This window comes from Caloenas nicobarica, unplaced genomic scaffold (assembly GCF_036013445.1).
Source record: "Caloenas nicobarica isolate bCalNic1 unplaced genomic scaffold, bCalNic1.hap1 Scaffold_692, whole genome shotgun sequence".
In the NCBI taxonomy this organism is placed as follows: Eukaryota; Metazoa; Chordata; class Aves; order Columbiformes; family Columbidae; genus Caloenas; species Caloenas nicobarica.
The window spans coordinates 1-12,330 of NW_027017681.1; the positions used below are offsets into that span (position 1 = coordinate 1).

At 67.6% G+C, this 12,330-nt stretch overlaps 1 protein-coding gene across 1 annotated transcript; it reads left to right on the forward strand.

Annotated features, from left to right (window-relative positions):
• Positions 1 to 8: 8 nt before the first annotated feature.
• Positions 9 to 10,579, forward strand: GRIN2D (glutamate ionotropic receptor NMDA type subunit 2D; the record flags this gene model as incomplete). The annotated part of the gene is made up of 11 exons (XM_065658144.1): positions 9 to 170; positions 986 to 1,201; positions 1,713 to 1,880; positions 2,375 to 2,528; positions 3,039 to 3,164; positions 5,166 to 5,395; positions 6,298 to 6,458; positions 7,570 to 7,757; positions 8,386 to 8,609; positions 9,430 to 9,833; positions 9,970 to 10,579. Coding segments are annotated over 11 exons (2,643 nt in total), but the record flags the coding sequence as incomplete, so codon positions are not given.
• Positions 10,580 to 12,330: the final 1,751 nt, after the last annotated feature.

Below are 12,330 nucleotides of genomic sequence, written 5' to 3' on the forward strand. Positions count from 1 at the left end.
GGGACAGCTGTGTCCGTCTGGACCGCCGGTGTCACCGCCGCCGTCCCCTCCCCAGGTACTTCAGGAACATCACGTGGGGACAACGGGACTTGTCCTTCAACGAGGACGGTTTCCTCATCAACCCCTCGCTCGTCGTCATCTCGCTCACCAAGGAGCGCAGCTGGGAGGTGGTGAGTGTCCCCCCGTGTCCCCCCATGTCCCCACCCTGTCACCGGCCCCGTGTCCCCATCCCCGTGGTGACCCTCCCACCGTGACGTCCCCCTCTGTCCCCGTCTGGTCCCGGTGGGGTTTGTCACCCGGTGACGGTGACATTGGCTCCTCTCCTGGGGCTGCGGTGCCACCCGGTGTCACCTCCCGTTGTGGTGTCCCCAACCCCAGTGTCCCCAGTTCCGCTGTTGTGTAGAGCCACCCAAGTGGCCCCAACCCCAATATCTAGATGGACACAATGTCCCCAACCCAACTGTCCCCAGTTGTGTCTAGAGCCACCCAACTGTCCCCAAGCCAACTGTCTCTAAATGGACCCAACGTGTCCCCAACCCAACTGTCCCCAACTCAAATGTCCCCAACCATTCTAGAGCCACCCAACGTGTCCCCAACCCAACGTGTCCCCAACCCAACGTGTCCCCAACCCAACATGTCCCCAACCCAACTGTCCCCAACTCAAGTATCCCCAACCATTCTAGAGCCACCCAACTGTCCCCAACCCAACCATCTCTAAATGGACCCAACGTGTCCCCAACCCAACTGTCCCCAACTCAAATGTCCCCAACCATTCTAGAGCCACCCAACGTGTCCCCAACCCAACATGTCCCCAACCCAACTGTCCCCAACTCAAGTATCCCCAACCATTCTAGAGCCACCCAACTGTCCCCAACCCAACCGTCTCTAAATGGACCCAACGTGTCCCCAGCCCACGTGTCCCCAACCCACGTGCCCCCAGCCACGTGCAGGGTGCCCCCCGTGTCCCCAGCGCTCCGTCCCGCAGGTGGGCAGCTGGGAGGGCCGCGTGCTGCGGCTCAAGTACCCGGCGTGGTCGCGGGCGGGCCGGTGGCCGCGGCCGGTGGCCGACGAGCAGCACGTGACGGTGGCCACGCTGGAGGAGCGGCCGTTCGTCATCGTGGAGAGCGTGGACCCGGCCACCGGCACCTGCATCCGCGACTCCGTCCCCTGTCGCCAGCAGCTCAACCGCACCCACGGGTGGGTCCCGCGCCCGGCCACGCCCCCCAGCCACACCCAAGTGGCCACGCCCCTGCCACGCCCCACACTGGCCACGCCCAACTGGCCACGCCCTGGGGTGTCCTCAGGGCCACCATGGGGGTGTCCCCACTGTCCCGGGGGTGTCCCACTGTCATGGGGGTGTCCCCAATGTCCCAGGGGTGTCCCCACTGTCATGGGGGTCCCCGCTGCCACTGGGTGTTCCTGCCACCCTTGGGGGTGTCCCCAAGTGCCACGACAGGCTGTGTCCCCAGACCCCTGGGGGTGTTCCCACCACTCTGGGGGTGTCCCCCCGACCTGGGCAATGTCCCCACGTGTCCCCACGTGCCCCCAGGTGCCCCCCAGAACCGCTGCTTAGGGGTTCTGCATCCACCCGCTCAAGCGCCTGACGCAGGCACCAGGGTGTCCCCAGGACCTTGGGGTGTCCCCATGTGTGGTCCCCCTGACCCCCCGTGTCCCCGTGTCCCATGTCCGTGACAGCGTCCCCCTGTCCCCAGGGCCCCCCCGGAGGGGTCCCCCCCCAGAAGCGCTGCTGCAAGGGCTTCTGCATCGACCTGCTCAAGCGCCTGTCCCGCGCGCTCGGCTTCTCCTACGACCTGTACCTGGTGACCAACGGCACCCACGGCAAGAGGGTGGACGGCGTCTGGAACGGCATGGTGGGCGAGGTGGGCACCCCAGATCGGGGGCACCCCGGAAACGGGGGCACCCTAAAACCTTGGGGCACCCTAAAACCTTGGGGGACTCAAGGGTTTGGGACAGACCCCCCAGCACCCATGGGGCACCCAGGGGTCTGGAACGGCATGGGGGCTGACGTGGGCGCCCCAGAACCCCAGGGGCGGACCCTGGAACTTGGGGGGGACCCCTAAAACCTTGGGGACCCTAAAACCTTGGGGGACTCAAGGGTCTGGGGACAGAACCCCCAGCACCCGTGGGGCACCCGGGGGTCTGGAATGGGCTCAGAGGGGGAGCGGTGTTGGCCACGCCCCCTTCTGACCCCGCCCCTTATCTAACTCTGCCCCTTCTGACCCCGCCCCATCCAACCCCGCCCCTTTCTAACCCCTCCCACTCCTGACCCCACCCCCATCCCTGCCCTCTTATTGGCTCCTCCCCCTCGACCCCACCCCTCGCTGGCCCCGCCCCTCGCTGGCCCCGCCCCCAGGTGTTCTACGGCCGCGCCGACATGGCCATCGGCTCGTTAACCATTAACGAGGAGCGCGCCGAGGTCATCGACTTCTCGGTGCCGTTCGTGGAGACGGGGATCAGCGTGATGGTGTCGCGGAGCAACGGCACCGTGTCCCCGTCCGCCTTCCTGGGTACGCACGGGGGACGCGGGGACCCCCGTGTGTTCCCCTGTCCCCCCGTGTCCCCCCGACCCCCGTGTCCCCCCTGACTCCCCATGTGTGACCCCTGACCCCCGTGTCCCCCCCTGACCCCTCGTGTCCCCATGTCCCCCCCTGACTCCCCATGTGTGACCCCTGACCCCTCGTGTCCCCCCCGACCCCCCATGTGTGTCCCCCTGACCCCCCGACCCCCCGTGTCCCCCCAACCCCCCGTGTCCCCCCGACCCCCCGTGTACCCCCCAACCCTCCGTGTCCCCCCCGACCCCCCGTGTCCCCCCGACCCCCCGTGTCCCCCCGACCCCCGTGTCCCCCTGACCCCCCATGTCCCCCTGACCCCCCGTGTCCCCCCGACCCGTGTCCCCCCCCTGACCCTCAATGTCCCCCTGACCCTCCATGTCCCCCTGACCCCCCATGTCCCTGTGTCCCCCCTGACCCCCAGTGTCCCCCCGTGTCCCCCTGACCCCCGTGTCCCCGTGTCCCCAGAGCCGTACAGCCCGGCCGTGTGGGTCATGATGTTCGTCATGTGTCTCACCGTGGTGGCCGTCACCGTTTTCCTCTTCGAGTATTTCAGCCCCGGCGGCTACGACCGCAGCCTGGCCAGCGCGCAGCGTGAGTCACATCGTCACCGTGTCACATCGTCACCTGGCACATTGGCACCGTGTCGGCCCATTGACACCTTGTCACCGTGTCATCTTGTCACCTGGCACATTGTCACCGTGTCACATCGTCACCTGGCACATTGGCACCGTGTCGGCCCATTGACACCTTATCACCGTGTCACCTTGTCACCGTGTCACATCGTCACCTGGCACATTGGCACCATGTCAGCCCATTGACACCTTGTCACCATGTCACATTGTCACCGTGTCACATCGTCACCTGGCACATTGGCACCGTGTCGGCCCATTGACACCTTGTCACCATGTCACATCGTCACCGTGTCACATCGTCACCTGGCACATTGGCACCGTGTCGGCCCATTGACACCTTGTCACCGTGTCATCTTGTCACCGTGTCACATTGTCACCTGGCACATTGTCACCGTGTCGGCCCATTGACACCTTGTCACCATGTCACATTGTCACCGTGTCACATCGTCACCTGGCACATTGGCACCGTGTCGGCCCATTGACACCTTGTCACCATGTCACATTGTCACCGTGTCACATCGTCACCTGGCACATTGGCACCGTGTCAGCCCATTGACACCTTGTCACCATGTCACATTGTCACCGTGTCACATCGTCACCTGGCACATTGGCACCGTGTCGGCCCATTGACACCTTGTCACCATGTCACCTTGTCACCGTGTCACATCGTCACCTGGCACATTGGCACCGTGTCGGCCCATTGACACCTTGTCACCGTGTCACATTGTCACCGTGTCACATCGTCACCTGGCACATTGGCACCGTGTCGGCCCATTGACACCTTGTCACCATGTCACATTGTCACCGTGTCACATTGTCACCTGGCACATTGGCACCATGTCGGCCCATTGACACCTTGTCACCATGTCACATTGTCACCGTGTCGCATCGTCACCTGGCACATTGGCACTGTGTCGGCCCATTGACACCTTGTCACCATGTCACATTGTCACCGTGTCACATCGTCACCTGGCACATTGGCACCGTGTCGGCCCATTGACACCTTGTCACCATGTCACATTGTCACCGTGTCACATTGTCACCTGGCACATTGGCACCGTGTCGGCCCATTGACACCTTGTCACCGTGTCATCTTGTCACCTGACACATTGTCACTGTGTCACATTGTCACCTGGCACATTGGCACTGTGTCGGCCCATTGACACCTTGTCACCATGTCACATTGTCACCGTGTCATATCGTCACCTGGCACATTGTCACCGTGTTGGCCCATTGACACCTTGTCACCTTGTCACCGTGTCACCTTGTCACCTGGCACATTGGCACCCGGCACATTGTCACCGTGTTGGCCCATTGACACCTGGCCCATTGTCACCTTATGACCTTGTCAACGTGTCACACTGTCACCGTGTCACATTGGCGCCTTTTCACCTTGGCACCTTGTGACCTTGTCGCCGTGTCACATTGTCACCTGGCACCTTGTTGCTTTGCCACCTGGTCACTTTGTCACCCTGGCATTTGGCACCTTGTCACCGTGTCACCTGGCACCTTGTCGCCTGGCGCTTTGTCACCATGTCACCTGGCACCTTGTCATGTTGTCATCGTGTCACCTGGTCGCCTTGTCACCTGGTGTTCCTGTCCCTGTTCCCAATGTCCCCATTGACCCCATGTGGACATTGTCCCCAATGTCCCCACTGTCCCCAGGCGTGGGTGAACGTCTATCTGGCTGCTCTGGGCGCTGGTGTCCCCATTGTCCCCATCCCCATTGTGTCCCTGTTTGTGTCCTCATTGTCCCCATTGACCCCGTGTTGACGTTGTCCCCATTGTCCCCGTTGTCCCCAGGCGCGGGTGGCCCCACGTTCACCATGGGCCAGTCCATCTGGCTGCTCTGGGCGCTGGTGTCCCCATCGTCCCCATCGTCCCCATCCCCATTGCGTCCCTGTTTGCGTCCCTATTGACCCCATGTTGACATTGTCCCCAATGTCCCCGTTGTCCCCAGGCGCGGGTGGCCCCACGTTCACCATCGGCCAGTCCATCTGGCTGCTCTGGGCGCTCGTGTTCAACAACTCGGTGCCGGTGCAGAACCCGCGCGGCACCACCAGCAAGATCCTGGTGCTGGTCTGGGCCTTCTTCGCCGTCATCTTCCTCGCCAGCTACACCGCCAACCTGGCGGCCTTCATGATCCAGGAGGAGTACGTGGACACGGTGTCGGGGCTGAGCGACAGGAAGGTGGGGACGTGGGGACAATGGGTACAATGGGGACACTGCGGGCAATGGAGACATTGGGGGCGAGGAGTGTGTCCGTGTGTCCACGTCCGTGTGTCCACATCCGTGTGTCCGCAGTTCCAGCGGCCCCAGGAGCAGTACCCCTGTGTCCATGTCCGTGTGTCTGTGTCCGTGTGTCTGTCCGCAGTTCCAGGGGCCCCAGGAGCAGTACCCGTGTGTGTCCGTGTGTCCGTGTCCGTGTGTCCGTGTCCGTGTGTCTGTCCGCAGTTCCAGCGGCCCCAGGAGCAGTACCCGTGTGTGTCCGTGTGTCTGTCCGCAGTTCCAGCGGCCCCAGGAGCAGTACCCGTGTGTGTCCGTGTGTCCATGTCTGTGTCCGTGTGTCTGTCTGCAGTTCCAGTGGTCCCAGGAGCAGTACCTGTGTGTGTCCGTGTGTCCGTGTCCGTGTGTCCATGTCCGTGTGTCTGTCCGCAGTTCCAGCGGCCCCAGGAGCAGTACCCGTGTGTGTCCGTGTGTCTGTCCGCAGTTCCAGCGGCCCCAGGAGCAGTACCCGTGTGTCCGTGTCTGTGTGTCTGTGTCCGTGTGTCTGTCCGCAGTTCCAGCGGCCCCAGGAGCAGTACCCGTGTGTCCGTGTCTGTGTGTCTGTGTCCGTGTGTCTGTCCGCAGTTCCAGCGGCCCCAGGAGCAGTACCCGTGTGTGTCCATGTCCGTGTGTCTGTCCGCAGTTCCAGCGGCCCCAGGAGCAGGACCCGTGTGTGTCCGTGTGTCCGTGTCCGTGTGTCTGTCCGCAGTTCCAGCGGCCCCAGGAGCAGGACCCGTGTGTGTCCGTGTGTCCGTGTCCGTGTGTCTGTCCGCAGTTCCAGCGGCCCCAGGAGCAGTACCCGTGTGTGTCCGTGTGTCTGTCCGCAGTTCCAGCGGCCCCAGGAGCAGTACCCTCCGCTCAAGTTTGGGACGGTGCCCAACGGCAGCACGGAGAAGAACATCCGCAGCAACTACCCGGCCATGCACAGCTACATGGTCAAGTTCAACCAGCGCCGCGTGGAGGACGCGCTGCAGCACCTCAAGAGCGGGTGGGCGGGGCCTGCGGGGGCGGGGCCTGCGAGGAGGCGGGGCTTAGGGAGGGGGCGTGGCCTGGGAGGGGTGGGGGGGTCAGGGGAGGCCGTGGGCGGGGCTTGGAGGATGTGGGTGGGGCTTGGGAGTCCAGGTATGGCTGTGGGCGGGGCTTGGGGGGGGGGGGGGCGCAGATGATGCGGTGGGCGGGGCCGTGTGTCTGTGGGCGGGGCCAGGGAGCTGTGGGCGGGGCTACGTGTCCATGGGCGGGGCCAGGGAGCTGTGGGCGGGGCTGCGTGTCTGTGGGCGGGGCCAGGGAGCTGTGGGCGGGGCTGTGTGTCCATGGGCGGGGCTGTGTGTCCATGGGCGGGGCCAGGGAGCTGTGGGCGGGGCTGGCTGTCTGTGGGCGGGGCCAGGGAGCTGTGGGCAGGGCTGGGTGTCTATGGGCGGGGCCAGGGACCTGTGGGCGGGGCCAGGGACCTGTGGGCGGGGCTGGCTGGCTGTGGGCGGGGCCAGGGACCTGTGGGCGGGGCCAGGGACCTGTGGGCGGGGCTGGCTGGCTGTGGGCGGGGCCAGGGACCTGTGGGCGGGGCCAGGGACCTGTGGGCGGGGCTGACTGTCCGTGGGCGGGGCCAGGGAGCTGTGGGCGGGGCTGGTTGTCCATGGGCGGGGCCAGGGAGCTGTGGGCGGGGCCAGGGAGCTGTGGGCGGGGCTGGGTGTCCATGGGCAGGGCCAGGGAGCTGTGGGTGGGGCTACGTGTCCATGGGTGGGGCCAGGGAGCTGTGGGCGGGGCTACGTGTCCATGGGCGGGGCCAGGGAGCTGTGGGTGGGGCCAGGGAGCTGTGGGCGGGGCTACGTGTCCATGGGCGGGGCCAGGGAGCTGTGGGCGGGTCTAGGTGTCCGTGGGCGGGGCCAGGGAGCTGTGGGCGGGGCCAGGGAGCTGTGGGCGGGGCTGGGTGTCCATGGGCAGGGCCAGGGAGCTGTGGGTGGGGCTGGGCGTCTGTGGGCGGGGCCAGGGAGCTGTGGGCGGGGCCAGGGAGCTGTGGGCAGGGCTGGGTGTCCGTGGGCGGGGCCAGGGAGCTGTGGGCGGGGCTGGCTGTCCGTGGGCGGGGCTGACGGGCGGGGCCGCAGGAAGCTGGACGCCTTCATCTACGACGCGGCCGTGCTGAACTACCTGGCGCGCAAGGAGGAGGGCTGCAAGCTGGTGACCATCGGCTCGGGGAAGGTGTTCGCCAGCACTGGCTACGGCATCGGGCTGCAGCGCGGCTCGCGCTGGAAGCGGCCGCTGGACCTGGCGCTGCTGCAGCTGCTGGGGGACGGTGAGAACGGGGGGCCCGGGGGTGACAGGGCAGTTATGGGGGCTCGGGGGGGTTATGGGGTGTCATGGGCTCCCGCTGGACCTGGCGCTGCTGCAGCTGCTGGGGGACGGTGAGAACGGGGGGCCCGGGGGTGTACGGAGGGTGAACGGGGGGGTCGTGTCCCCACAGCTCCATACCCACCCGTATTGCCATGTCCCCATGATGTCCCAGTGTCCCCATGTCCCCATGATGTCCCCATGTCCCCGATGTTCCCATAATGCCCCCAATGTCCCCATGATGTCCCCCATCCCACAGATGAGCTGGAGCTGCTGGAGCGGCTCTGGCTGTCCAGGATCTGTCCTGTCCCCATGATGTCCCCACGATGTCCCCATGATGTCCCCATGATGTCCCCCGATGTCCCCGTGATGTCCCCGTGATGTCCCCGTGATGTCCCCTGTCCCGCAGATGAGCTGGAGCTGCTGGAGCGGCTCTGGCTGTCCGGGATCTGTCCTGTCCCCATGATGTCCCCACGATGTCCCCGTGATGTCCCCATGATGTCCCCACGATGTCCCCATGATGTCCCCCCGATGTCCCCCTGATGTCCCTGTGATGTCCCCGTGATGTCCCCATGATGTCCCCCGTCCCGCAGATGAGCTGGAGCTGCTGGAGCGGCTCTGGCTGTCCGGGATCTGCCACCAGGAGAAGCTGGAGGTGATGAGCAGCAAGCTGGACGTGGCCAACATGGCCGGGGTGTTCTACATGCTGGGGGTGGCCATGGCGCTCAGCCTGCTGGCGCTGGCCTGGGAGCACCTGCTGCACCGGCACCTGCGCCGCGGCCCCGGCACGCCCAGGGCGCTGCTGGCCATCAGCCGGGTACGGACGGACGGGGGACAGGGGGACAGCATGGGGACAGGGGGACATGGGACATGGGGACAGGGGGACAGCATGGGGGACAGGGGGACATGGGACAGGGGGATAGCATGGGGGACAGGGAGACAGCATGGGGGACAGCATGGGGAACAGGGGGACATGGGACATGGGGACATAGGGACAGCATGGGGGACAGGGGGACATGGGACAGGGGGACAGGGGGACAGCATGGGGGACAGGGGGACATGGGACATGGGGACAGGGGGACAGCATGGGGGACAGGGGGACAAGGGGACAGCATGGGGACAGGGGGACAGCATGGGGACAGGGGGACAGCATGGGGGACAAGGGGACGTGGCCATCAGCCGGGTACAGACGGACAGGGAACAGGGGGACAGCATGGGGGACAGGGGGACAGGGGGACAGCATGGGGACAGGGGGACATGGGACATAGGGACAGGGGGACAGCATGGGGGACAGGGGGACAGGGGGACAGCATGGGGACAGGGGGACATGGGACATAGGGACAGGGGGACAGCATGGGGGACGGAGGGACAGGGGGACAGCTTGGGGGACAGGGGGACATGGGACATGGGGACAGGGGGACAGCATGGGGGACAGGGGGACATGGGGACAGCATGGGGGACAGGGGGACAGGGGGACAGCATGGGGGACAGGGGGGACAGCATGGGGACAGGGGGACAGGGGGACGGGGGGTCATGGGGGTTATGGGGCCACGTGGCCGCGGGGGGGGCGGGGGCGCGGCCGGGGCGGGTCCCCACGTGACCGGCGCTCCCCTCCCCTCCCCTCCCCTCCCCCCCAGGGCATGTACAGCTGCTGCAGCGCGGAGGAGCCGCCGCCGGCCCCGCCCCCCGCCCCGCCCCCCGCGCTGCGCGCCGGCCCCGCCCCCCTCGCGCTGCCCTCCCCCCCGCCCCCCCCGCGCGAGCGCCGCCCCCCGCGCCGCGGCCCCTCCCCCACCTTCCACCGCTTCTACGGCCCCATCGAGCCGCAGGGGCTGAGCCGGGGGGGGGCGCCCCGCCCCCGCTCCCCGCTGCCCGGGGGGGACGCCGAGCCCCTCCCCCCGCCCTGGCGCCGCCCCCCGCTGCGGGGCCGCTGCGACGGGGGGAGGGGCGGGGGAGCCGACCCCCCCTTCGCCTACGCGCGCTTGGCCTATGAGGACGAGCGCAGCCCCTCCCCCCCCCCCCGCGCGGCCCCGCCGCCCCCCCCGCGCGGGGGGAGGGGACCCCGAGGCGCAGCCGCTGCTCTGCCCCCCCCCGCCCCGCCCCCACGTGTGCCGGGGCCACCCCCTCCCCCACCCCCACCCCCCGCTCTACCCCCAACTCTCCGACTCCGACTCCGACAGCTGCGACCCCCCCCCCGCCCCCGCCCGGCCCCCCCCCGCCGCCCCGCCCCCCCCCGCCTGCTGGTGCGCCCCTCCCCCCCCGCCGCCCCTCCCCCCCCCCGCCCACCTCTGCTCCCTCCCGGAGCGGGGGCCCCCCCCGGGGCGCTGCTGGTCGGCCGAGAAACTGGGGGGGCCCTGGGGGGGCTACGGGGGGGGCCTGGGCTGGGGGGGCAGCCTGGAGTACCTGGGGGGGGCCGCCCCTCCCCCCGCCTTCCCCCCCCGCTGCCGCAGCTGCTCGGCCGAGAGGCTGCGGGACTGGGCGGGGGAGGGGCCCTGGGGACCCCCCCCCGGCTGCTGGGGGGGGCCCTGGGGAGCGGGGGGAGGGGGCGGCTTCTGGGGGGTCCCCCCCCCCTTCCCCCGCCGGCACGGGCCGCCCTGCCCCGCCCGCCGCCCCCCCCCGGCCTCGCGCAGCCTGGAGGACCTGAGCGCCTGGGGGGGGCCCTGGGGCTGGGGGCCGCCCCTCCCCCACCCCCCCTCCCCCCACGGCGGCTGGGGGGGGCGGGGCGGGGCGGGGCCGCTGGGCGCGCGACGAGGCTCCGCCCACTTCTCCAGCCTCGAGTCCGAGGTGTGAGGGGGGGAGGGGCGGGGGGACGGAGGGGGCGGGGCCGCGGTGGCAGCTGCGAGGTCAAGGCCAGGTCACCGTGGCAGCGGCGGGGTCAAGGCCAGGTCACCGTGGCAGCTGCGAGGTCAAGGCCAGGTCACCGTGGCAGCTGTGAGGTCAAGGCCAGGTCACCGTGACAGCGGCGAGGTCAAGGGCAAGTCACTGTGACAGCTGTGAGGTCAAGGGCAGGTCACTGTGACAGCTGCGAGGTCAAGGGCAGGTCACCGTGGCAGCGGCGGGGTCAAGGCCGGGTCACCGTGGCATCTGTGAGGTCAAGGGCAGGTCACCGTGACAGCGGCGAGGTCAAGGGCAGGTCACTGTGACACCCACAGTGAGAACAAGGACAAGTCACCGTGACACCAGTGGTGACACCAGCGAGGTCAAGGCCAGATCACTGTGACACTGGTGAGGTCAAGGCCAGGTCACTGTGACGTCCGTGGTGACAACAAGGCCAAAGACAAGTCACCGTGACACCTGTGGTGACACCATCAAGGTGAAGGCCAGGTCACTGTGACACCTGCGGTGACATCGGCGGGGACAAGGACAAGTGCTTGTGGCACCTGCAGTGACCCGGACGAGTCCCTGTGGCCCATGAGGTGACACCAGCGAGGGCGAGGACAAGGACACGTCCCCGCCACACCCAGGGTGACAAGGACAAGGACATTGGTTGTGGCATCTGCGAGGACACCGGTGGCACCAGGGAGGGGCCACCGTGGCTTCCTGAGGTGACACCAGGGGGGACGGGGCCACGTCCCCACCCGGGACGGTTTGTCCCCTCGTCCCCAAAGTGCCACCGCGGACACTGACCGGGGGGGGGGGAGGTGACACCGCAGCCACAGCCCCAGGGGACAACGCCGGGGGTCACTGTGGGTGACAGAATGTCCCCAAGGGTGACACCCCCGGTCCCTGGGGGTGACACTGTGACCCCCAACAACCCCCGGGGGGCAACACTGTGTCACCTCCCACTCCAGGTGACACCGAGCACATGGGGGGGGTGACACAGCACCGGGTGTTGGGGACACCCTTGGGCTGGCACCCGTTGTCCCCTGTCCCTGGGGTGACCGTCCCCTCCCCCGCCCTGCGCTACTGATGAGTTTTTAATTAATTAACTTGCCGGGGGGGGGTGGGGAGAGACAAAACTGTGAGTGACCGAGGCCACCGAGGCCACTGTGACACCACGACTGTGATCCCGGGGCCACCGCCCCACGTCCGTGTGTCCCCCGCTCCCCCGCTGTGTCCCCGTCACCCCGTGTCCCCAACACCCCCGTGTCCCCATGTCACTGTCACCCCCTCATGTCCGTGTCGCCCCCCGTGTCCCCAGCGCCTCCAGAATAAAGAGCTTTTCTATTGCCAGTCCAACCTGTGACGGGGAACCCAGGCATCCGGGAGGGACCCAGGAATTCGGGGGGGACCCAGGCGTCCGGGAGGGACCCAGGAATTCGGGGGGGACCCAGGCGTCCGGGAGGGACCCAGGAATTCGGGGGGGACCCAGGCGTCCGGGAGGGACCCAGGAATTCGGGGGGGACCCAGGCGTCCGGGAGGGACCCAGGAATTCGGGGGGGACCCAGGAGTTCGGGAGGGACCCAGGAGTTCTGGGGGGCACCCAGTGGGGACACTGGTGGCTACTGGGACGTTACTGGTGGGTTGTTTTGCCACATACTGAGGTCTCCTCCCCGCCTCCCCAATAACTTTAAGGGCATTTTCACCGGTTTCCGGTCACT